At 43.9% G+C, this 22,499-nt stretch overlaps 1 protein-coding gene across 7 annotated transcripts in view; it reads left to right on the top strand.

The window, feature by feature from the left end:
* RGS12 (regulator of G protein signaling 12) overlaps positions 1-22,499 on the top strand; it is a 267,131-nt gene that overhangs the window by 198,826 nt on the left and 45,806 nt on the right. For all 7 annotated transcript variants that reach the window (XM_068276279.1, XM_068276271.1, XM_068276261.1 and 4 more), the window contains 4 exons: positions 4,372-4,541; positions 14,565-14,657; positions 19,429-19,572; positions 21,844-22,023. In XM_068276279.1, coding sequence (XP_068132380.1) covers positions 4,372-4,541; positions 14,565-14,657; positions 19,429-19,572; positions 21,844-22,023 — 587 coding nt within the window. The remainder of the gene's footprint in view (positions 1-4,371; positions 4,542-14,564; positions 14,658-19,428; positions 19,573-21,843; positions 22,024-22,499) is intronic.

The following is a 22,499-nucleotide window of genomic DNA, read 5'->3' as shown; positions in this document are numbered from 1 at the left end:
TGTATTTAATCGTAGTGCATGATAATTGGTTCTAAACAATTTCCAAGCATTTTCTATTTTTTTTAATTAGCTAAAATACAAATTTATTTTTTAAATAAGATTTATCATTTTGTAAAACAATACATTTGTTATTCTTGGATAAGTATATCAAACCTGAGTACCCCTGGAGCCTTCAGACATACCCCCTGGGGTATGCGTACTACACATTGAGAACCTAGGTTCTACGGTATACTTCATGTGCTTGAGTATGACAATTTCTGATATAGTGAACCACTTTCCCTGTCCCTTGGAGTTTATTATAAAGGGATTCTACTGTATTTACCTAAGACGAGGGAAGCTTCTGGATCCAGCAAAGGCTTCTCTCGTCCTCCTGGCCCCACCACTGCCACGCTTGGACCCACTAAAGAAATCCTACAAGAGCTTGTGGGACCTGGGATTACGGCCTAGCTTCTCTTCATGCTTGAGCATGCGCGACCCTGACCCTGCCCACCTCCTCTGCGCTGCTGCTGAGAAATTCACGCTTTGTGGCCAGCCCTGCAGCTCAGGTCTTCTTCCTCCCTGCTCAGTGTATAAAGCAGGGGCGTCAAACTCAAATACAAAAGGGGCTGAAATTATACACTGGGACCAAGTCGCGGGGCAACCTTAATGTCTATTGGCCACCTCCCTCCCTTATAAAGTTCCCAGGTGTCTAATGACCCCCTTTAACTGCTATACAGTTCTATTTTGTCTAGTGGTCCTCCCTTCCCTATAGAGTTCCCTCATGTCTAGAGGCCTCCACCCTCCCCTACACAGTTCCCTAGTGTTTAGTGCTTTCCCCCCAACCTCCCCCGTATGGCTTCTCTGGTGTTCTAGGATTCCTTCTCCAATATAGCTTCTCTGGTGGTCTAGAGTGGGCCAAACATAATGCAAAGTGGGGAAACCACTTGAGGGCCAAATTTAATGGCCCTGAGGGCCAAATTTGGCCCGCGGGCCTGAATTTGACATGTATGGTATAAAGCTATGTACACATGCTGGTTTGACCTCAGCCATGGCAGACGATTAACCTCCCTGGCGGTAAGCCCGTGCTGAGCACGGGCTAAGCCGCCGCGGAAGATTGCTCAGGCCCTGTAGAGCCGATTTGTACACTTTTTTTTTTGTTGCACGCACCTAGCACTTTGCTAGCTGCGTGCATAACTCGATCGGCGCCGATTTGCCGCTACCCGCCGCGTTAGAGGGCCCCCCCCCAGGCCCCGTGCACAGCCTGGCCAATCAGTGCCAGGCAGCGCTGTGGGGGTGGATCGGGACTCCCTCTGACGTCACTTCATCCCGATCATCGCCATGCACAGCGGCTATCATGTAGCTAGCAAGTGCTGTGCTGCCCCCTGGCGGTTTTAATAGACCGCCAGGGAGGTTAAGACTGTCTTGGCCGAGAATCGTGAGTCAAACCAGCATGTGTACAGCAGGCGCACACCGTCTGCTAAATATCAGTCATGCTGGGTATTTAGCAATGCCCGAACACCATCCAATCACATGGCTCTCCCCTTTCTGTGGGAATCTGCTCTGATGCACGCCGCTTGTTCTCCCTCCGCCTCCCCTCCCCGCAATAGCAACGATTGCATTGCTAGCCTAGAGGCTGATGATGCGACTGCAGTGTTCTGCCCTCCAAGGGACCGTGTACCCAGTACTCACCTGGGACAAGAGTGCTGATCAGTTGGTTTAAAGCCTTGTACACACTTACGAGACCTGTGTCTGGCAAAGCTCAGGACTCGATCCCTCGGGTGACAGTGTGTGGCCGAGGCTGTGCAGACATGTCTCTAACCTCTTGGCTAGTGTCGAGTTCTGTTGCTATGCGTGGAGGAGGAGTGCCGATGGATCGACACACAAAGAGCGCCCCACAGCGGACTAGGGAACTGTGCCCTTAGCTGAGTCGGTCAGATTGCTTGTTAATGCCCTGAGGGGCTGCTGTACACACGCTAGATCTTCGATAGAGGTGGTCATTACCAGTCGCTTTGGCCAAGTTGAATCCAGCGTGCTTGAAAGCGGACGCACTGCAGCCTTGTAGACTATAAATCAAATCTCAGCTGTGGTAAAACATCACTTCTTTCACCCAAGGAACATTGCAAAAATGAAGCAGCTCATTCCCTCAGAGGATCTTCCAACCCTAGTTCACACCTTCACCATATCACAGCTGTACTATAGCAATGCCCTCTATGCAGGCCTTCCAAATAAAGACCTCCACCGCCTGCAGCAAGTAAGACTGTTAACAAGCCAACCTCGCCTTGCCACATAGCACCAATCCTTCGCTCAATACACTGGCTACCTATAAAATGGAGAATCCTTTTCAAAATTGGCATGCTAACATTTAAATCCTTACACAACAACCCAGGCCCCGGATACCTGAAGGATTTGTTGCAACTACATCACACCTCCGACAACCTCAGATCAAAAGGATCCAATAACTTGACCACCCGCAGAGTTTTAGCTAAAAACCTTTGGAGCCAGAGCTTTCTGTCATGCTGCTCCTACCTTGTGGAATGCCTTGCCAAACGTAATCAAGACAACTCCAACCCTGGACACATTTAAATCAAAACTGAAAGGCCCCCTGTTTAGTCTGGCATTTATGATCACATAACTTCTCTGTACACACCACTGTATACTTATCTGAGACGGGCTTATGTGCTTTGGGTCCTACGGGAGGAAAGTGCTTTACAAATGTTTCCTCGTTGTTGTTATTGTGCAGTGTGCAATGCATATGACTTGCGTGCATTTCTTTCCAGCTTCTATTACAGGCTGGAGTACATTTACCTGGTGTACATACATTTTTCCTGGTGTCCCTGCCTTTGTCTGCTGTATTATTATAGTGTTTATGATTATAAAGAGAAGCTTACTTGGCTATTTTATTGGCTCCTGGTTGAGGTAAGTATGGCCTGCAGCTGGTATCTTTTCTCACGGAATGGGGTGGGGTTGAGCTGCTTGTGCAAAGACGCTGAATAAAATTAGACATGAAATTGTATGTTCCTGACCTCATTTCCATGTCTTTATGGAGTGTTAGGTGGATGTTTTCTTGGTAACTAATGACTCAATGCTCCAGTTGTCAGTGCTGCTTATTTGTAGTATTACACTGTAAATTTTAATAGTGTAACACCGCCATGTGTCGTAACTCATAGCAGACAATTAAAAAATAGCTTTCTTTAGTTGGCCTGGTTTTAAAATGTATGCGTGGTAAACCTGTTTAAGGGGGCATACTCACCTTTGATGGCTGTTGCCCGTCTATCCTGTTGACTGATATCACTGGGCTGCACAGACGCGTGTCAGCTGTGTAGCCAACAAGGCGCTTTGTTGCTATACGAGGAGGGACAACAGAGCGGCACATGCGCAATGTAACGTGGGGTAGCGGTGTGAACAATGGGATCAGCGCCGCTGGGGGGGAGTTGATGCACCAGACAGGTTGTTTGCGGGTTGGGCGGAGCGAGCCTGCATACATGCACCTGATTATCGGCTGAGACGTTCATTATGCGCTGCATCAGCCGACTTAAAATGTACCTGGGGAGGGGGGGGGGGGGGGATTATACAAACCTGGTGCTTCCTCCAGCCCCCTCCAGGCTTTATTGCTCCCTCGCCATCTTCCTGCAACCCCTGGATCTTCTGTAACTGGCCTTGAAAAGTCCTCCAGTCGGCGCAGGCGCAGTCCAACTGCACATGCTGACCTCTGCGGGAGCGTTCTGTGCCTTTTGTGCTTATGTACCTATAACAACTATTCTTCTGCTAGCACGGTTCAATGTGGCTAATCTGTGCTTGCCTCTATGTACTGTTCTATCTGGATCTCTGATTAGAATCTTGAACTTTGATCATCTATTAGATTGCACAGCTTTTTGATCAACTCCACACGCAGGCCTAGGTTTGGGATCCCTGATCACGTTAGGTGATCTTAGGTAGTGGGTGGTGTGTATGGTTGAATGAGTGTTGAGCGAGTCTGCTCGGCAGTATTACCTGTGCTTTTTTAATGCATTTTCTATAACCTTAATAAAATTTGTATTTTTTCACTTTATTAGTGAGTTATTGGCAGTTTGTGACACATGCCCCCCAAAACCCCTTTTTCCTTTAATTTATGCAGTAATATTTATGGCAACCAGTGCAGTTCCTTTCTGCATTTAAAGATGAAAGCTGATTGGTTGCTGTGGCCAGTTTTCTAGATGGTTAGTGTGTTACAGTGCAATATTAAAACACTGTAGCTTTATTGAAGTGTTTTTTTTATATTTATCTGTAAATCACTGAAGGTGATAAACTCATTATTAGCTAGAGGTGCTTTTTTTAATTTTGTGTTTTTGTTATAGTTTGCATAAATGTTGCTCTTTATGACAGTGGGATGTTTTTTGTGTGTTTTTCTTCTAGAACTGAACAGCACCGACCTGAAAGGATGTGTCAGCGAGAACAGCCTGAGCAGCAATGCCAGCCTACCCAGCGTGCAGAGCTGCCGGAAACTGGGCGAGCGCCGGGTGGCCAGCTGGGCTGTGTCCTTCGAAAGGCTGCTTCAGGATCCGGTTGGCGTGCGATACTTTACAGTGAGTGATTCTTATTGCATAGACGTTAGGAGTGTGCACAGCAACGCGTATAGTGTGAATGAGGCTTTGCAGAGGTTCTTATTAGTGTGGCTAATCTATTGTCCTGATTGGGGCAGACACATGAGGTGTACAGTATCCTGCAACCTGATCCCCATGGCCATGGAAAGCACCTACACCAGTCTCACGTAAGGACAGTAGCCAGGAGTGTGAGAGCTAAATAACTTGCAACCCAACATGTTTTGCCCAACCCTGGCTTCGCCAAGGGTACATAATATGCACAGCGCAAAAACAGTGTCACATAAAGCCCCCCACCAAACAAAAATAAAGAGACTACTGTCAGCAAGTAAGCCCAAGTCAGAGATGGTTTCCCTTTAAACAAAGCACATTGCCTGGCTGACGTGCTGGTCCTCTACCGTTTAGCCATAGACCATGAATAAGAATGCAGATCAGATGTTTGACAGGATTCGCTGCATTCTTGTTTCAGGTGTGTGATTCAGACTTTACTGGCCAGAAAGATCAGCAGGACTGCCAGGCAACTAGTATTGTTTAAAAGGAAGTAAAAATGGCGGCCCCCATACGTCTTTCACCTCGAGTTCCTGTTAAGTGGTCTCAGAAACATCCTGTAAATATACACCGCATTTCCATGTCTGCCTTGCTGATGGAGAACCAGGGATACTCTTGTTACTTTTCAGTCACCCATGTATGTAACAGGTAAGTAACACGGCTCTGTAAACACTATTGGCCCAGCTTTTCTGCCTTTAGGGTCTATTTCCACTTGGATATTACATTTTCACATACAATATGCAAATCTTAATGCAAATGTTTGTATGTGTCTAACAGTTATTACATGGGAAACAGATGGATGGTGCAGAAAACTGCAGCATGCAATCCATATTTTTTTCTGCACCACATCTAAAAATTTGCATTCTATGAAAATGAGTCCATTGACATTCATTGGTTTAATTTTTAGTGCGAAATTTTGCATTGCAAATTTGTGCTTAGTGGAAAGAGGCCTTACTGCATGAGTGGTCGTTTCTACGATCTCGTGATGTGGGTACAGGCTCGCAATCCCACAAACGATGCTTGCCGATAACTCCCATCACGGCAGATCGGACCTTTATGATCTCCAACAACTCTGTGCAAAGTACCGTGATTGCTTGATTTCTCATTCGCACCCATTGTGTAACATCGTGAGCAGGAAGAGGAATCGCTGAACACACGCCGCTGGTCAGCTTTAGTGTGGTCCTCTGTCCATCTTGCCTTCCTAATAAAGACAAATCTAATTACCATTTTACAGCTGCTCCATCTGTTCTGTTTTCTCCTCGGCAGAACATGTTTCTACAGGAGTGACAGCATCATTACACTGTAATAGTGTCACAGCCATAAAGTATTACCTTGTTAAAAAGGTAGATTGTTTTGTTGCAACTTCATTCACCTTATTTTGGACAGCCTGAAATTTTTCAGGGAGATTTTTTGTGAGAAAGAGAAACATTAGCAACTTGCACTGACTTGCCAAAACATATAAACCACCTGCCTAATGTTGTGCAGGTTCTGACTAAACAGCTCTGACCTGTTGGAGCCAGGACTTTACAAGACCTCTGAAGGTGTCCTATGGTATCTGAATCCACAATGACGGCACAAAGTCTATTAAACCCTGCGCTCTAAGTTGTGAGGTGGGCCTCCATGAATTGGGCCTCTGTCCAGTGATGCTTGATCTGAGGAATTTGGAGACCAAAGAAAACATAGATCATCAGACCAGGCCACCTTCTTCCATTGCACCATGGTCCATTTCTGATGCTTATCTTTCCATAGAAGCTGCTTTTGATGGTGGACAAGTGTCTACATGGTCATTTTTGCTGGTCTTGGCTACTTAGCTATTTGCAATAAACAAAAAGAGGGACACCCGAGAGCCCAATATAATGTAGTATGCACTGGTAAATGAAGGTGTGTGGAAAGAGTATGTGCAGTATACTCACAAGTCAGGGTTATCACATAGGCAACCACTGTAAAAGCAGGTGGGGAGATTCGACCTGTCCCCCCAGAGGCGCTTGGCATAGTGCCAGACCGGTTTTGTATATGCTCCATCTTATTTCCTGAGGAATCGGGTCACTCCCGCAAAATGCGTTGTATTTTACTGGAGTATGTAAATAAATTGTTTTGCTGAAAACTGATCGGCATTTTCTTGTGTCTGCCCGGAGGAGGTTAGTTCACCACTACCGCCTCTGTATCCATACTACTTCATAGCTAGTTGCAATGCACTTTGTGTGCTGAGACTGATCTCTCACAGCCAGCGTTACCTTTTTCAGAATTTTTGTGTTGCCGTATCTCTTCTGTAGGAATGGACCAGAAACACAACCTTTAGTTCTGCACCACGACCATGAAGATTTACTACTTGTCCTTGGACCACTCTTCGTGGATACCATCCACTAACTGCTAAGAGCCAAAAGAACAAGTCATTTTGGAGATGATCTGACTGTTGTCTACCCATCACAGTTTGGTCCTTTTCTAAGTTGTTTAGATTATCATACTTACTGATTTTTACCTAATTCACCTCATTATGGATTACAAACAACTCCAAGATGTTTAAATGTGTGGCTACCCAGACTGGACCCTTTTGTAGAGACAAGGCGGCAAACCAAGGAATAGAGGAGACCATCAGAAACCACGAAACAGCCTAATCTAATGATAGGTACACACCATACAATTTTTTGTTAGATGGTTCGATAGATAATTTTAGACATGTCTGATCTTATTTTCGATCGTTTTTCTAATCGATTTCTCATAGAAGTGAGTGGAAATAGATAAAATATAACAGAATCGAATCGGAAATCGATCGGACGGAAAATCAACCAAAAAAACGCATTTTGTGTATCCAGCATTAGTTGTGAAAGCATCAGAGAAAGTCCTAATGATCTTAACTTTTTTTTTTTTCCTTCAAAACCAACAAAACAGCGTAACTGAAATGTTTACATCCCAAGGGCAGCTAAATACAAGAAAAGCCATTTGCTGTGTGTAATCTGTCTACTGACAAGTGCAACGAGTTGTACTTTGGTGAGACCACGCAACCCCTGAGCAAGCACATTGCATTTTGTCCTGTTTGCTTAGACATTGTGGAGATAGTATGCACCGTCAGCCAGGCATTTTAGCAACCTAAAGGTACATACACACGTTGGATTTTTCTAAACCACCAGTCGTTTGGACGTCAAATCGGGCGTGTGTAGGGTCGGTCGTAGAGCTGATAAGACTGGATTTCAACTATCCGCTTGGCGGAAATTTGTGGGGATGGAGGCACCTGGAGGATAGTGGTTTTCTATTGGCATAAATATCTTCTTAGATAGGTATCTTAAATATTTTAATTTGACTTTGGTAAAATTTAAAGGACATCTATAACAAGAGGGACATGGAGGCTGCCATATGTATTTCCTTTTAAGCAATACCAATTGCCTGGCCGCCCTGATGATTCTTTTCCTCTAATGCTTTGAGCCATAGACCCTGAACAAGCTTGCAGCAGATCAAATGTTTTTGACATTATCAAATCTGACAAGATTAGCTGTATACTTCTTTCTGGTGTTATTTAAACACTACTACAGCCCAATAAGAGATCAGGAGTGTTTCCAGGCAACTGGGATTGTTTAACAGGAAATAAATATGCCAGCCTCCCTATCCCTTTTGTTACAGTTGTCCTTTAAGGATACAGAAGGCCACAGGGAGTAGTAATTGCTTCCAACAACTTATTTAGCAACATATACTAGTTCATTTTTAATAAAAATTTCAGCTCATTTTAAGAACTGGACTGTTCTTTTCCTACCCAATAGTGTAATCTTCCACCTCTCGACATCCACTATTTCATTGAAATTATTTACTTCACTTATGGGTGGTTTTAATGTTCTCGCCTATTGGCTTGCTGTCTCTTTAACAATAAAGAACAGATCGAACATTCTCCTGAAGTGATACAATACAAAGAGCGGAGCGAAAGGGTTTCAAAAGGCTACCTGGCACCACTGCTATTCAATTGTCAAGAGCTCTTTAGCTGAGAGCGCGGTGCAGCTGCATCTAAAGTGGCTCATCAAAGCAAAGAGAAATGTGCAGCGGACTATCGACCTGTAAGCAGATGACTGTTAAAGGGCCATTATTATCATCGACATGCTAGCTGCTGACTGCAGAGCGTGTGTTTTGTCTCCTGCTTAAAATGTCCTTCCCGTGTTACTGAGGAAAACATTCCCCTCTGGATGAACTATGCAGGGTGTTCAGCCTAAAGGATTCATCCTAGAAAATTCTGATTCACCATACAAGTTACAGCAAGTTGTGAGAGTGTCTTATGGTCCTGGTCTAGACACATTAGAGTATATCCATATCTCCATCAGCATTTCACCCCTCATATTCTGGATTGCAATGGGATAGTCTTCCTTCCTTCTTTATAGAGGGGGTTACTTCTGTACGCTTTGTACTGAGACAACAAGGTTGAAGAGGTGCCCAGGTTGAGTAACATTTTGTTTAAAAACAGGATCTAATAGAGGTGGTTTACCTCTCCAATGACACAAATGAGATATAGTAAATTGTTTATTTCCACAAGCAATGCGTTTCATGGTTACAAGCCCAGTTCCTCAGGCCAATAAAAGTGCCACTGCTATATTGCCAAAGAGCTCAGAGCGCCTTCTCGCTTTGTTGTGAGGATAACCCCACAGGAATATTCCTGAACTACTTGGGTGCAGAGACCTGGCAGGCCACAATGCATTGAAATGAATTATGGACTATGTGTACGGAAAACTCTTCACGCATGGAGATAGAGGTCTTGGCAACCTGTCAAGTTGCTCTGGATATAGCTTAAGAAGTTTTTGAGGTTTTTTTGCAGCAAAATATAAAGAACCAACTCAAGTGGTCACTTTCTTTTCTCATTGACTTTTTAGGCAACCTTGCAATTGTCAAAACAACATTTTTAGTTAAACCCTTTCTTTTTCCCTGCTGTGTCTTGAGAACTGAACCTGTTTCGTGGACTGTTGTCTTCCATTCCTCCATCTTTTGATAGACTTCTGCGATGTAGCTGCCTTGTCATACTTTTGTGCGTACATCTGTTGGGTTTTCACAGAAGACATACATGTCAGACTCCGTCCCGCAGGCCAAATCTGGCACACAGAGCCATTAAATTTGGCCCCAAGTGGTTTTCCCACTTAGCATTATGTTTGGCCCACTCTAGACCACCACGAAACCTATATTCAGGTGAAGCCCTAGATCACCAGGGAAACCATATGGGGTTGGGAGGGGGAAAGCACTAGACACCAGGAAACTGGTAGTGCGAGGGGGGTGCACTAGACACCAGGGAACTGTATAGGGGAGGGGGGGGCAGCTAGACACCAGAAAACTGTATAAGGGAGGTAGGATAACTAAACAACAGGGAACTGTATAGGGGAGGGAGGACCATCAGGCACCAGGGAACTGTATAGGGCAGGGAGGAGGGACATTGGGTACCAGATGACTGTATAGGAGAAAGAGAGAGGAGGGCCATTTGACACCAGGGAACTGCATGGGAAGGGGCATTAGACACCAGGGAATTGTATAGGAAAGGGGGCCATTAGACACCAGGGAACTTTATAAGGGAGAAAGGTGGCAATTAGACACTGGTTGGCCTGCAACTTGATCCCAGTGTTTAATTTTGGCCCACTTAGCATTTAAGTTTTGACACCCATGATGTAACACATCATCCTGATGTAACGTTCCTCAACAAACACGCTTCCCGCTGTACTTTACTACATGGGAAGTACGTTAAGATGGAAGATGACCCGAGCACCGGCTCTGTCAGCCAAGCCACACTCGCCTACAGGAGGAATTCTTTAGCCGGCTTGAGAAGTTCACATTTTGATTACAGCAACTCTTTCTGTTTGAGGACACTATATGTAACCAATGCAGCACAAATTGGGGCTAAAACAATCATAGAAAATTTGCATTAACGAGCAATGCACAAATTGTTTTGGATCTCCTGTCTGTAAATTTTGCAGTAACTATATTGAAAGTGCCTCTATGGCTGGCTTCTGCAGCTTCAGTTTTCTGTTGAGGTGGTGGCAGTGTCATTTATTGGATGTACAGCTATTCAAACTGCTCTCTATATTACATCATAATCGCCGACCAGTCAGGAAGGAGCTGGAAGGGGCAGCAGCCTTTCTCTGTGTTTTAAAGAGCTTACTCCGCCCACCTCCTGCTTGCACTTATTAGAGACGAACTTGCGCTTATAGATTAACTTTTTGTGGCCAGCAATGCAGATGCAGATCATCAGCATGTTGTCCACACTCAGTGGTGTGTATAAAAAGAAGAAAAGAAAATGTATTACTTGCCACATCCTACTCAGTGTCTTTATAAAAGGGTAAAATAAATGTTTCTTATTGCATGCAGGGCAAGGCGATGAGAGGCAAAAAAAAAGTTATTGGAAGCACTAAATGATTACGAAACAAATTTGATGCAAGACCGCTAAGCTGCAGGGCTAGCCACAAAGAGTTAATCTCTCTTAACAGTAGGAGGAGGTGAGCTGAGTTGGGTGATCTACCTGATGCAGAGGAAAGCAGAGAAGAGCTAAAGAAACAACCTAGCCAGTTACTGTTAATACATATTCTGTAATGCTTGGAACCCACTAGCAGCACTCAAGCGCTTTTGATGTGAAAAGTGATCACAGCACTAAAAAAAAGGCGAAGGGAGGCATTGGTCCTTAAAGTGAACTAAGCAGCTCCTGGCTTCAAATAGCTGCAAGGGCTGCCATTGTTCAGAAGCTCAACCCCTGCTGTTTTACAACTAGTAGTGCCCAGGCTAGGTGTGAAATTCTTCAACTGTAACTGATGTTTTCGGTTTGAAGTACAATGGGGGTTTGTTTGTCGTCAGTTAAGTCTGAGGTGATTTCTTATCTGTGTTCCACAATCTCCTGCTCAGCGACCACAGGTCCTTTACGGACAGACAAAGTGGCTATTTTAACCCTTAGATGTAAAAAAATTAGGTAAATTGAAAGTTTTTTTTTTTTTTTAATAATGAACCACATTTTTAGAATGCATTTTGAATTTGCTATAGAGCTGCCCTGGGTGTTAAAAATGCTCGGTTCACTTTAAGGGGGCAGAGTCTGTAGGTCCCAACACGGTTAAAGCAGACCTGAACTCAAAACGTCTCTCTGCTCTAAAAGATACTCAACAACATAATAACCTTTAAACAAAAAAAATCTCCTTGTTACAGCTGATGCAAATCCTAAAATAAATCTGCACTGTTTCTACTTCCTGATTCATTGAAGCAGACGTATTGTTAACAGCCTGTACATTCAAATGAGCTCATCTGCCGTGGCAGTCATGTGACACCGGGAGAGATCAAATTACAACTAGTGACTAGACGCAAATAAGGGGAGATTAAAAAGGCTAAACTCTCTAAATACATACAGGGGGCATTTCTCTTTTTTTCTTCTGCCCTGTGCAAGAGTTCAGATCCACTTTAATGCAAATTTACTTCCAATATGCATTAAAAATGGAAACTATGTATGACTTTACAATGTCTGCTTGATTGTAACAAGTTGCAACATTTCTACAAATGGGGTGTTTTGTTTTTTTAATAGATACTCTGTAATAGCCTCTAGATCTAGAATGGCTCCTGTGTTAGGAATATACAGGATGCTTGTTTTGAACACACGATGATATCCATGACCCGATAAACAGGATGCTGGATGATCTGTGAATTTGATACCCGTTGCTCTGCTGCATCCGGTTTTTGGCCGCTTTTCCCCGTCTGGCCTCTGATGTGCCCGCTGCCAGAAGAACGCCTCGGCTAATTAAGAGTTTGCTTTATTGAACAATTTAGTATTTTTTTTTTTATTAGGACCGACCGCACAAAGAGTAACCTTCACGGTGTGTTTACATTTCTGTCACCTGCCAGATTAGTGTCAGTGGGCGTAGTCGGGCCATTATCCGCAAATAAAAGTTTAATTCTCCATGCAAGAGAGCTGAGCTCTTTATTTGAGCCTCTTTATTCATCTTTGTTACCAATCTTTTCATAAAGGAACTGGTTTTACAGCCGATTTACCTTGAGGGGACGACTGTGCTGCAAAGACAGCAGCTTGTTTTACCGGCTGCACCACTGAATTGGTAATAAAATAGGACTCTGCAAAGTGGCATTGGAGTGTGGAAGTTCAAGTCCTACCAAGGTTTAAATTGATTGGTCAATTTTCAAACTGCATACAAAATTTACATAATCCTGCATGGGTTATGGATTATTTGCATCTCTTTGATCACCCATATCGCTGATCCTCTGTCTCTGAGGCCCTGTTCAGTGGTCAGTTACATTGCAGAAAAATGGCAGAATAATTCTACATGTCAACTCGCTGCCCATACAATGCTAGGAACCTGTTCACAGTGCTTCGTTGTAACTGATCGCATTATTCTAACTTGCTGCATGCAGGTTTTGTATTAACATCTATGTCCAGTAGGATGCCAGGCAACTGGTATTGTTTGTAAGGAAATAAATATGGCAGCCTCCATATTACTCTGTCCAGGTGTCCTTTGAGCTGTGTGCCTCCAGATCTCTGAGAGTGCCCATACACTCATCGATTTTGTCATTCATTTCTCGCTGATTCAATTCATCTGCTGGTAATCGATTCCCCAAAATGTTAGATCCATTTTTGATCCATTTTCAACAAAAATAGATTGAAAAAAAAAAACTGTCGGACAAGATGGAAAATGCAAAACAATTTGGGGGCGGGGCAAGGGCATTGGCAGATCGATGGCCTATAGCTTTGCACTGCATCGAACAGAGCAACTCTGCAGTTTTCAATAGATTCCCTGCTGGGATCTATTGGAAATTGATGTGCCGTGTATCGTAGGAACTATTCCTTTTGGTTGGATCTTTTCTTTTTAGAAAGGAATTGGAAAATTGGATGGAAATCTATAAGTGTATCGCCAACAGTTTTGTACCGAAAAACATCAGTGTTTTAAAACCAAAATGTATTTTTTTTGTAACCCTTAAATATATTTTTCCTGAATAAAAAGTGTAGTGAAACTGTGCAGCTCAACTCAGCTTGCTGCAGTGTGATCCTTGATCACCTCCTCCCTGCTGTTGACACATGCTGTCTTTGTTAGCAGAACAGACAGCATGAGTCACCAGAAGGGAAGGACTAGGCTAATCACATGAGAGGCAGCAGTCATGCTAGACTGAGCTACTTTACACTGTTGCTGTAGTTGAATTGCACTACAATTTTGAGGTGGCTTCTGGATACAGGTAGTCCCCGGGTTACGAATGCCCTACTTACGAACGACCCGCCGATATGAGCGCCCTCCGACCCGCCGCAGTGACGTCACGCAGCCCAGGGACTACCTCTTGTGCACCCTTTCCTAAGGCAGAGTATGCGCAACGGAAGCCGCAACAAGTCTCACCTCTTCCATGGCAGCTCCGGGCCAATCGGCGGCGTCCTCTCTCCCCTCAATGCACTTCCCAGCGGCTTCACTAGCGTCGCGTAATGACGCAATCAAAAAGCCTCCGAGGCTCCTTCTGATTGCGTCATTACGCAAAACTACTAGTGAAGCCGCTGGGAGGAATGGTGAAGGGAGAGAGGACGTCCCTGATTGGCCCGGAGCCGCCATGGATGAGGTGAGACTTGTAGTGGCTTCTGCTGTGCATACCCTGCTTTAAGGGGCACGAGAGGCACAAGGAGACACAGAGGGGGGCAGAGATGACACAGAGGGGGGGGGGGGACATTGGAAGCACAGGGGACAGAGAAGGCACAGCGTTCCGACTTAAGGACGGATTGAGGTTAGGAACGAGCCTACAGTCCCTATCTCGTTTGTTAACCGGGGACTACCTGTATGTCCATTGTTGTACCAACTCAGTGAGTTGTACTCAAACCACACAAAGTTGTGCAGGTAACTGGCTCTAGGGAAAGGCTGTCACCTCTTAACAGTGGTGAAATGGGGGGGGGAAGGGGGGGGGAGGTAATGCAGTTTTGCTATGTGACCTTTTTATGTGTGCTTTAGATAGCAGAATCATTATAAATGTGTGCTTTTTCTCCTACAGGAATTTTTAAAGAAGGAGTTCAGTGAGGAGAACATTCTGTTCTGGCAATCCTGTGAATATTTTAGTCGAGTTCCAGCTCATGACAAAAATGAGGTAATTTATTTTTGCAATCATTATTGCTTTCTTGTATCTGTGCCTCTTTGTTTGTATAACCCGAAAGCTGCCTAGTATCAATAATCTCCTTCCTGTGATAGCCATATCTCTCTCACGCCTCAGGAAAGATGCTCTGTCCTCCTGTCTGGTCCTGATTCCGAGCATTGCCTGAAGGGCAGCCAGGACATTCCTGACTGCTGGCCACACATGAGAGGATTGGGTTGGCTGGTAGGTATATTGGATCTCATCAGCAATAAGAAGTTATTGCTGTGAATATCCATTGGTCATTTCTGTCAGGATCTAGTAGAACATTATAGCCTTATGGTGGCCATTAACGAAACAATTCTCCAGACGATTGTCTGTTTCCATCGTAACATCGATCGGAATTGAACGGTCCCGCTAACGGAAGGATTGGTTAGCAGCATAACGATCAGATTGGTTAGCAGCATTCCTTCTGTTAGTAGGCCTAAGCAATCATTTCCGATCGATATTACGATCAAATCGGTCATTCGATCATCTGGAGAGTCGTATCGTTAATGACCACATTTAAGGTCCTTTTATACTTTTGGGGTACAAACAATCACTATGCAGGTGAAAAGTCGTGCTACGCGTTATAGCCATAGTGTGACCGAGATTACAGCGGACGTTGCAAGGTAGCGCATTGCAGCTTGTGCATTACTTTTGTGGTACCATCTTCAATCACATCGCGTCGCACCACAAGAAGTGTGTCACTTCACATTGATTTTACTGGCCACCGCAACAAACTGTGGCATGGAGAGCACCACAACGCGCCTCACCCGCAGTAAGAGTAAGGGCTTGTTCACAATAAGGGCGCTGTTGGATTTTTTTTTTTAAGCGCAGACTATTTTCAAAATCACCCTAAAAGCTCTTGTGCAATGATTCCCTATGAGAGTGTTCACATCTGAGCGGTTCGAATCCAATCCGCTCACCAAAGCGCTGCCTCTACCATTTTTGGGGCGATTTGCCTCAATAGAAGGTATAGGAAAATCGCAAAACTCTTGAAAAAGTGCTTTGTATAGTGATTTCCACAGCGCTTTTAAGAATAAATACATTGTATTTATTCATTTTCGAGTGAAAGCGCTCACTTCCGAACGCACCAGGAAGTGAAAAAACAAATCGCGCTTACAAAATATCGCCAGGGTGCGCTACAGAGTAATCGCACACAAAAACGCAAAATGCCAGCATCCGTGATTGCGATTTTAGATGTGAACAAGGCCTAAAAGGGGTCTGAAAAAGATGCTCACGTTACTTTGCAAACATTCCATTCTGAAAGATGGCCAGCATGAAGATCTCCGGGATGAGGTAAATGTATTCCCCTAGAGATACCAGACACTGATATCACTTTTGGCTGATTTCCCTCCTATTGAAAAGGAAAGGTTTGGTACCGAAGTTTTAAGCCAAAGTTAGGCCTTCACTTACTATTATTATTATCCCCCCCCCCCCCCCCCCCCCGCTTCCCATCCATCCATCCCCCCCCCCCTCCTTTTTTTCTGCTATATTTGAGCCACTCCACTAGAGAATATCTGGGCTTCATCTGCGCGATTCTATAGCCAGGGATTAAATATACATCTTGGTTTGTGTTAAAGAGACTTATAAAGCCTACATTTATGAAATTGCCAAATAAGAAGAAAAGGAGAGGAGAGAAACAAAGCAATAGGGCCCATTCACACTAGGGCTTTTTAAAGCGCTAATGCAGTGATAATCTTTGGGCCTGTTCTCACTTGGGCGATTTACGTTAATCGTCTGCGATTAGCGCAGATCGCCAAACGCAAACGTGAAGCCTGCACCATTTTCAGGTGATTTCCTGGCGATCGCGTTTCATTGCTATAGAAGCACTAAACGCGTTCGGTAAAAAAATCGGCAAGTGTGAATGGTAATTTTTTTTAACGTTCAACGCAAAAAAATCGCCAGAACAAAATGCTAGCGAAAGCGCCAGAGTTTTGCATTTAGCACGTGTGAATGGGCCCTAAAAAATAAGGTATAAAGGAAAACAAAATTCCGAAAGCCACGTCCTCTTGTGTGTATAAACTGAAGTAAACGTCGCCATTCTTTCATTCATACTAATATTCATACTGGTGATGGATTAAGTGACCACTTCTAATTTGTATATGAAAAGAAAATGAATTTGATTAGTTGGTTTATATTAAAGGATTAAGCGGTTTTCTTTAAGCCAATGATCTTTTGCCGTGAGTGGGAGCATTTATTTTTTTGGGGGGGGAGAGGACTTGCTATTATTAACAATATTATCCCTCTTTCCCAATTAACATTGCAATTTTTAGTGAGCAATCTAATTTTCAATTTGATTATTCAGATCGTATTTTATGACAACAGAGTACCTGGTTGGACCCAATTGATTCTAAATGTGTTTCCTTAAAGATCTGGTCAATCCGCAAGATTTTTTTTTTCAACTATAAAAATGCAACTGGTTTCAATGGCGAGAGCAGCTTGGATTCTTTAATGCTGTAGATCAGTTAAATAAAATATTTTCATTAGATTTTAATGATCCAATCGAAAATCTGATCATTCACTTAAAATCGCAAAATGCTAAAAAAAAATACCATGCATGGCTGCTGCTGTGAGATTCTTTTTCCTCTCCTCTGGAGGAGGAGTGATGACTTCTGAAATCATAACGAAGGATGGCCAGTGGGATAAAAAATATTTTAAACTGATGCATATGTGTATGCTAATTTTATTCACATCTTTTAACCTTGGAAAGGGGCTGCATTTCACTGGTCTATTTACAAGCTGCACAAATCTGCATATAAATTGGTATCACCTTGGAATTATTTCCATCTCCGCTCACCACCCCTCCCCAACCAATGAGGGGGTGTGGCTAAGAAAAACTGGTGTAGCCTGTAGAGGGGTGTCGTTAGGATGACGTAGCTCTTCAGTGTCCAGAAAAAAGAGCTACTCGGTCCTCTGACATTTTAGCCGACCTGCTGATACAAATCCTGCAATAAATCTGCAGTTTGTCTTTTTCCTGCTTTCATGGAAGCAAACCTATTGTTAACATCCTTTGTTTACCAGTTAGTTCTCTGCCATGGCAGACAGCTGAAAAGATCAAATTACAGTTGTGATTAGTCACAGATGAGGGGGGATTAGACCGGCTAAACTCTCTAAATACATACAGGGTGCATTTCTCTATGTTTTCCTTCTGTATTGTGCTAGAGTTCAGGTCCACTTTAATAACCTTGCAGCAGCAGTCATGAGTCCGCACTGCCAGTGCAAAAAAAAGTTTTATTGACTTTTTCAAAACACTTACTACTAACAGTAAATGGTTAAGCGGAAGGTATATATGTTCAGCTGAACGGATGCGGACACATACTATGTTAACCCCTTGCAGACCGACGTAGTTTAAATCTACGTCATGCTTGTGTGTCCCCTTACACTTCAGACACAACGTACATTTCGCGCTAAACAGTCCGCACGTTCCCATCACGATCGCACGCACATGAGACCAGAGATTAGGCTGTCAATTGACAACTTTATCTCCTGGCATTAATTAGACAAGACAAAACAAGACACTAGGGCGCGCTCTATAGGCAGTAACAGTGTTAGGAAGACTTGCCTAAGGTCTCCTACTGAATAGGTGCTGGCTTACTGAACAGGCAGAGCCGAGATTTGAACCCAGGTCTCCTGTGTCAGAGGCAGAGCCCTTAACCATTATACCATCCAGCCACCTAGGAGCAACGCGATTGGTTCCTGATCACGAGATCATTATGATAATCAGTGATTGCATCGCACAAAATCAATTGTAAAACTGGCCTTAAAAATAACTCTTAACAAAAGTAAATGGCTACGTGCCTTCTCAGCTGGAGTCTCTGGTTAATATCTTGGTCAGAACATTGTGCATGGAGGTTGTATAGTTTATTTCAGTTTATGTGGGTTTTCTCCAGCCTCTCCAGTTTATTCATGTATCTCAGAAACCTACTGGTAAACCACTGACTATTTTGATTACCCATATTCCAAGCTGCATGCAATTTTCATGCAACCCACAATTACTAACATCATATGGACCATCTCTGAGCTGCAAATTTACTTAAAGGGGCACTGCTGCGAAAAACTGTAAAATTTAAAATATGTGCAAACCTATACAAATAAGAAGTACATTTTTTCCAGAGTAAAATGAGCCATAAATTACTTTTCTTCTATGTTGCTGTCGCTTATGCTGGGTACACACTATGAGATTTTCTGGTCGATTTACTGTCAGATCGATTATTTCCAGCATGTCCGATTTGCTTTCCGACCGATTTCCGAGCATTTTCCGATCGATTTCCTATTAAAGTGCTCGGAAATCAATCGGAAAGCAAATCGGACATGTTGGAAATAATCGATCTGACAGTAAATCGACCAGAAAATCTCATAGTGTGTACCCAGCATAAGTGACAGCAACATAGGAGAAAAGTAATTTATGGCTCATTTTACTCTGGAAAAAATGTACTTCTTATTTGTATATGTTTGCACATATTTTAATTTTACAGGTTTTCGCAGCAGTGCCCCTTTAATTACTTATAGGAGTGATGAAATGCCTTCTAGAACAGTAAAGATGTCCAAATACTTAATTTGCAAATATATTGTGACCTGGATACAAGAGAACCTTCACATAAACTTGGTGACCTGTATAATTTGGTGTCCTCTAAAGCTTAGTGGAAAATGTGTCAACGCAATATAAATACATAGTAATACAGGGGTTTTTTTGGTATGTAATGTACTGTAGCTAATGAACAGTTTTCGCATGTGTAATTTGCAGCTGTCATACAGAGCCCGGGAAATATTCAACAAGTTCCTGAGCAGCAAGGCGACCACTCCGGTGAACATTGACAGCCAGGCTCAGCTGGCCGACGATATCCTGAACGCCCCTCATCCCGATATGTTCAAAGAGCAGCAACTACAGGTACCAGCATGCATCACTGCAGTCCCATGTGCCGATCTCCTCACCGTTCATCACCTGGTTTATTCAGAGCAGGAGCACCCACCAGGCAACTTAGGCAGGTGGTTGGGGTCTTGTTGGTGTCAAGTGGCCCACTTGCTGCCTTCTTTGACCTCTCTTAATTTACTGCCTTTCTTAATCCATCTCTGGGTTTATTCACCTCCTCATTCTAAGTAATAGTCTATCTGTACAAAATTTATAGACCAGTTTTGTCTTTTTCTATCCATCCTCGTTAAACGTTCACAGATATAACACCAGGGGAGTCCTCAGGAGATGTTCTAATGCGGCTCGTGTATCTAGCTGACAGGAAGTCTGAGGAGATTTTCCTCACAGGGCTGCTTGATTTGTAGGGAGGTTACACAGGCTGTAGCCTACAGAAATAACATTCTGTGTTGGCAAAATGCTTCTAATTTATCTCAGCATGTTGCCATGTTTCTTTCTAACGTTAGCGGAGTCGGGTGAGAAATCAGAAGCCGGCTGCTGCATACCTTTATTTGGATGAGAAGTGGCTTTCTATCCCCTGGAGTCTCTGAGAATGCACAACGCATGCTGCTGATATAACGGGACTGACTTGTGCGTTTTATGGCATTCCCTTCACGCCCCATAATCCTAAGTTTCATGTGACACAGAGGCTCCAGGTTGCTTATCTGTCTGAAAACCTCCTCAGTGCTATGTAAATGGAATGTGCAGTGGCCTTTGTATAGATCGTAGTTTTGTAGGTGTTTCTGTTAGATAAATATGCAGTTTTACACAGGAATACTTAAAGGCAAAGCATAACTGAAGTCCAATAAAGAAAGTAGCTAAGCACACAGCAAAGCCAATGCTCAAAACTTGTCCCCGCAAATGCGCAATCCCTCCCCAGGGTCCAGTTTTCTCCCACACTACAGCAGACTGCACTACTCTTCCTCCTCCTGCCAGTCTAGTCTTAATGCTGTCTAGAGATCACCCAATTCAAGCATGCAGGGAGAGTTACCATTTTTGTTTTTAGCTTTATTGGATGCTCGTAAATATTTATTGAAAGGTTTTAATAAAAAAGGCTTTGAGGGTTTAGGGTTTTTTGCCACTTTTAGCACGTTATCGGTTTCTGAATGTGACAGTTGAAGACAGTTCTGCGCTGATGTCTACCTGAAAGTGGAACTACAGTCTGTTATAAAATAGAATTACGAAAACTGTCCTCCAACTACTTATTGACTGTATATCTATCCTAGGTAGCTCCTCTGCCTTTGAAAATTACAAATACCTTCCCACAGTTACATTCAGCTGGTACTGAAAGCTGCCATCTTGCATGCTAATGCAATGTACAGTTCAATCTGTAAGCACCACACTGCTTTTTTTGTCAGACTGTGTATTTTCATAGCTTGCACACAAAAGCCTCCTCAAGCCTTGTCTCAACAGCCTGAAGAGCTTGTTGCAGCGGCTCAGTCTCGAACAGCTCAGTGACCGATGAGGCTGCAGGAGAAAATGAAAGTTAGAGCTGGTTCAGACGGACGTTTGGAGGCGTCGCGTTCGTTGGTGTCGCGGCGGCAATGCGTTCGGGCTTTCAGGAGCGTTCGCATTGCGTTCGGATGCGGTCGCGTTTTTTCTTCCCCTAGGGGAACATTACCCGTCGCGGTTAACCGCCCCTGGAAGCAACATGTAGCTTCCAGGGGCTCCTTGAACGCCAGTGAAAATCGGGACCCGAACGCCGCGTTCGTGTAAACGCGCGTGAAAGCTTGGTACAAACGCTCCCATTCACTTGAATGGGAGCGTTTAACGCCAAGCCCTGAACGCTGGCAGTAAACGCTGCACAAACGTCCGTCTGAACCAGCCCTTAAACTTTTCATAATCCTCTCTGCTCACTTAACCCCTTCTTCCTTTTCAAACAAGTCTGTTCTTGGAACTTAGAATCAGTGGCGTAGCTTAGGAGCTATGGGCCTCAGTGCAAGTTTTATGTTGGGCCCCCCAAGCATTCCATATACAGTATAACAATTCATATGGTGCAACAAAAACTTCCAAGGACTACCACAGTGTCAGAGGTGCAAGAAGGTGATTGGGAACAGTTTGTACCAATAGAGAGCTAATACTACAGTTGAGGGAGGGCACTGATGCAGTCGCAACCTCTGCACCCCCTCTATTGGAGCAAATGGGAGATTTTGACTGTAGTTTCCCTTTAGTTATATGATTTATACAAGAACCTGTCCTTACTTTATGAAGGAGCTTGTGTTTAGATGACTTTTTCATTTTGCTGTTTCTCAGATCTTCAACCTAATGAAGTTCGACAGCTACACGCGATTTCTGAAGTCTCACCTGTACCAGGAGTGCATGCTGGCAGAAGTGGAAGGGCGATCCTTGCCAGACCCCCAGGAGATACCCAGCAGCCCGACCTCCAAACACAGTTTGAGCTCCGATCGCTCCAACATCTCAACCCCTAAAAAGGTGCCTAACTTGCATTCCTTCGGGCCAAGCTGCTTACGATGATGAGTTATATCGTCACATATTATCATATTATCATTTTGAGACCCTGTATTTCGTCCGTTTTTCTATGCATCCATACGTTTATTGAAGACTTGCATAGTCTCACAGACAGATGACAAGACGTTTCAGGCCACAAGCCCTTTATCAGATCTCATGCCGCTTGATAAAGGGCTGAGGGCCCAAAACCTTGTTGGTAATGAAACTGTGACATTCATGCAACTGCTGCTGCTTCGGGTTGGGGGGTCCCGAATGTGACCGAGACACACTTCTGGGAAGGAAGGTGAGCTGCTGCTGATGATCCCAACCAATCAGGATGAGGTGGGCATGACACTCAACCCCTCAGTAATGCTCTGTAAGGAGTTGGGTAGGTTGTACAGGCAAAGTTGATCATGTGACTGCTAGTTTCCTTCTAAGGGCCTGTCTCCCCTCGTCCGTTT

This window comes from Hyperolius riggenbachi, chromosome 1, assembly GCF_040937935.1.
Source record: "Hyperolius riggenbachi isolate aHypRig1 chromosome 1, aHypRig1.pri, whole genome shotgun sequence".
NCBI classification, from domain to species: domain Eukaryota; kingdom Metazoa; phylum Chordata; class Amphibia; order Anura; family Hyperoliidae; genus Hyperolius; species Hyperolius riggenbachi.
This window is presented reverse-complemented; position numbering and strand designations above follow the sequence as displayed.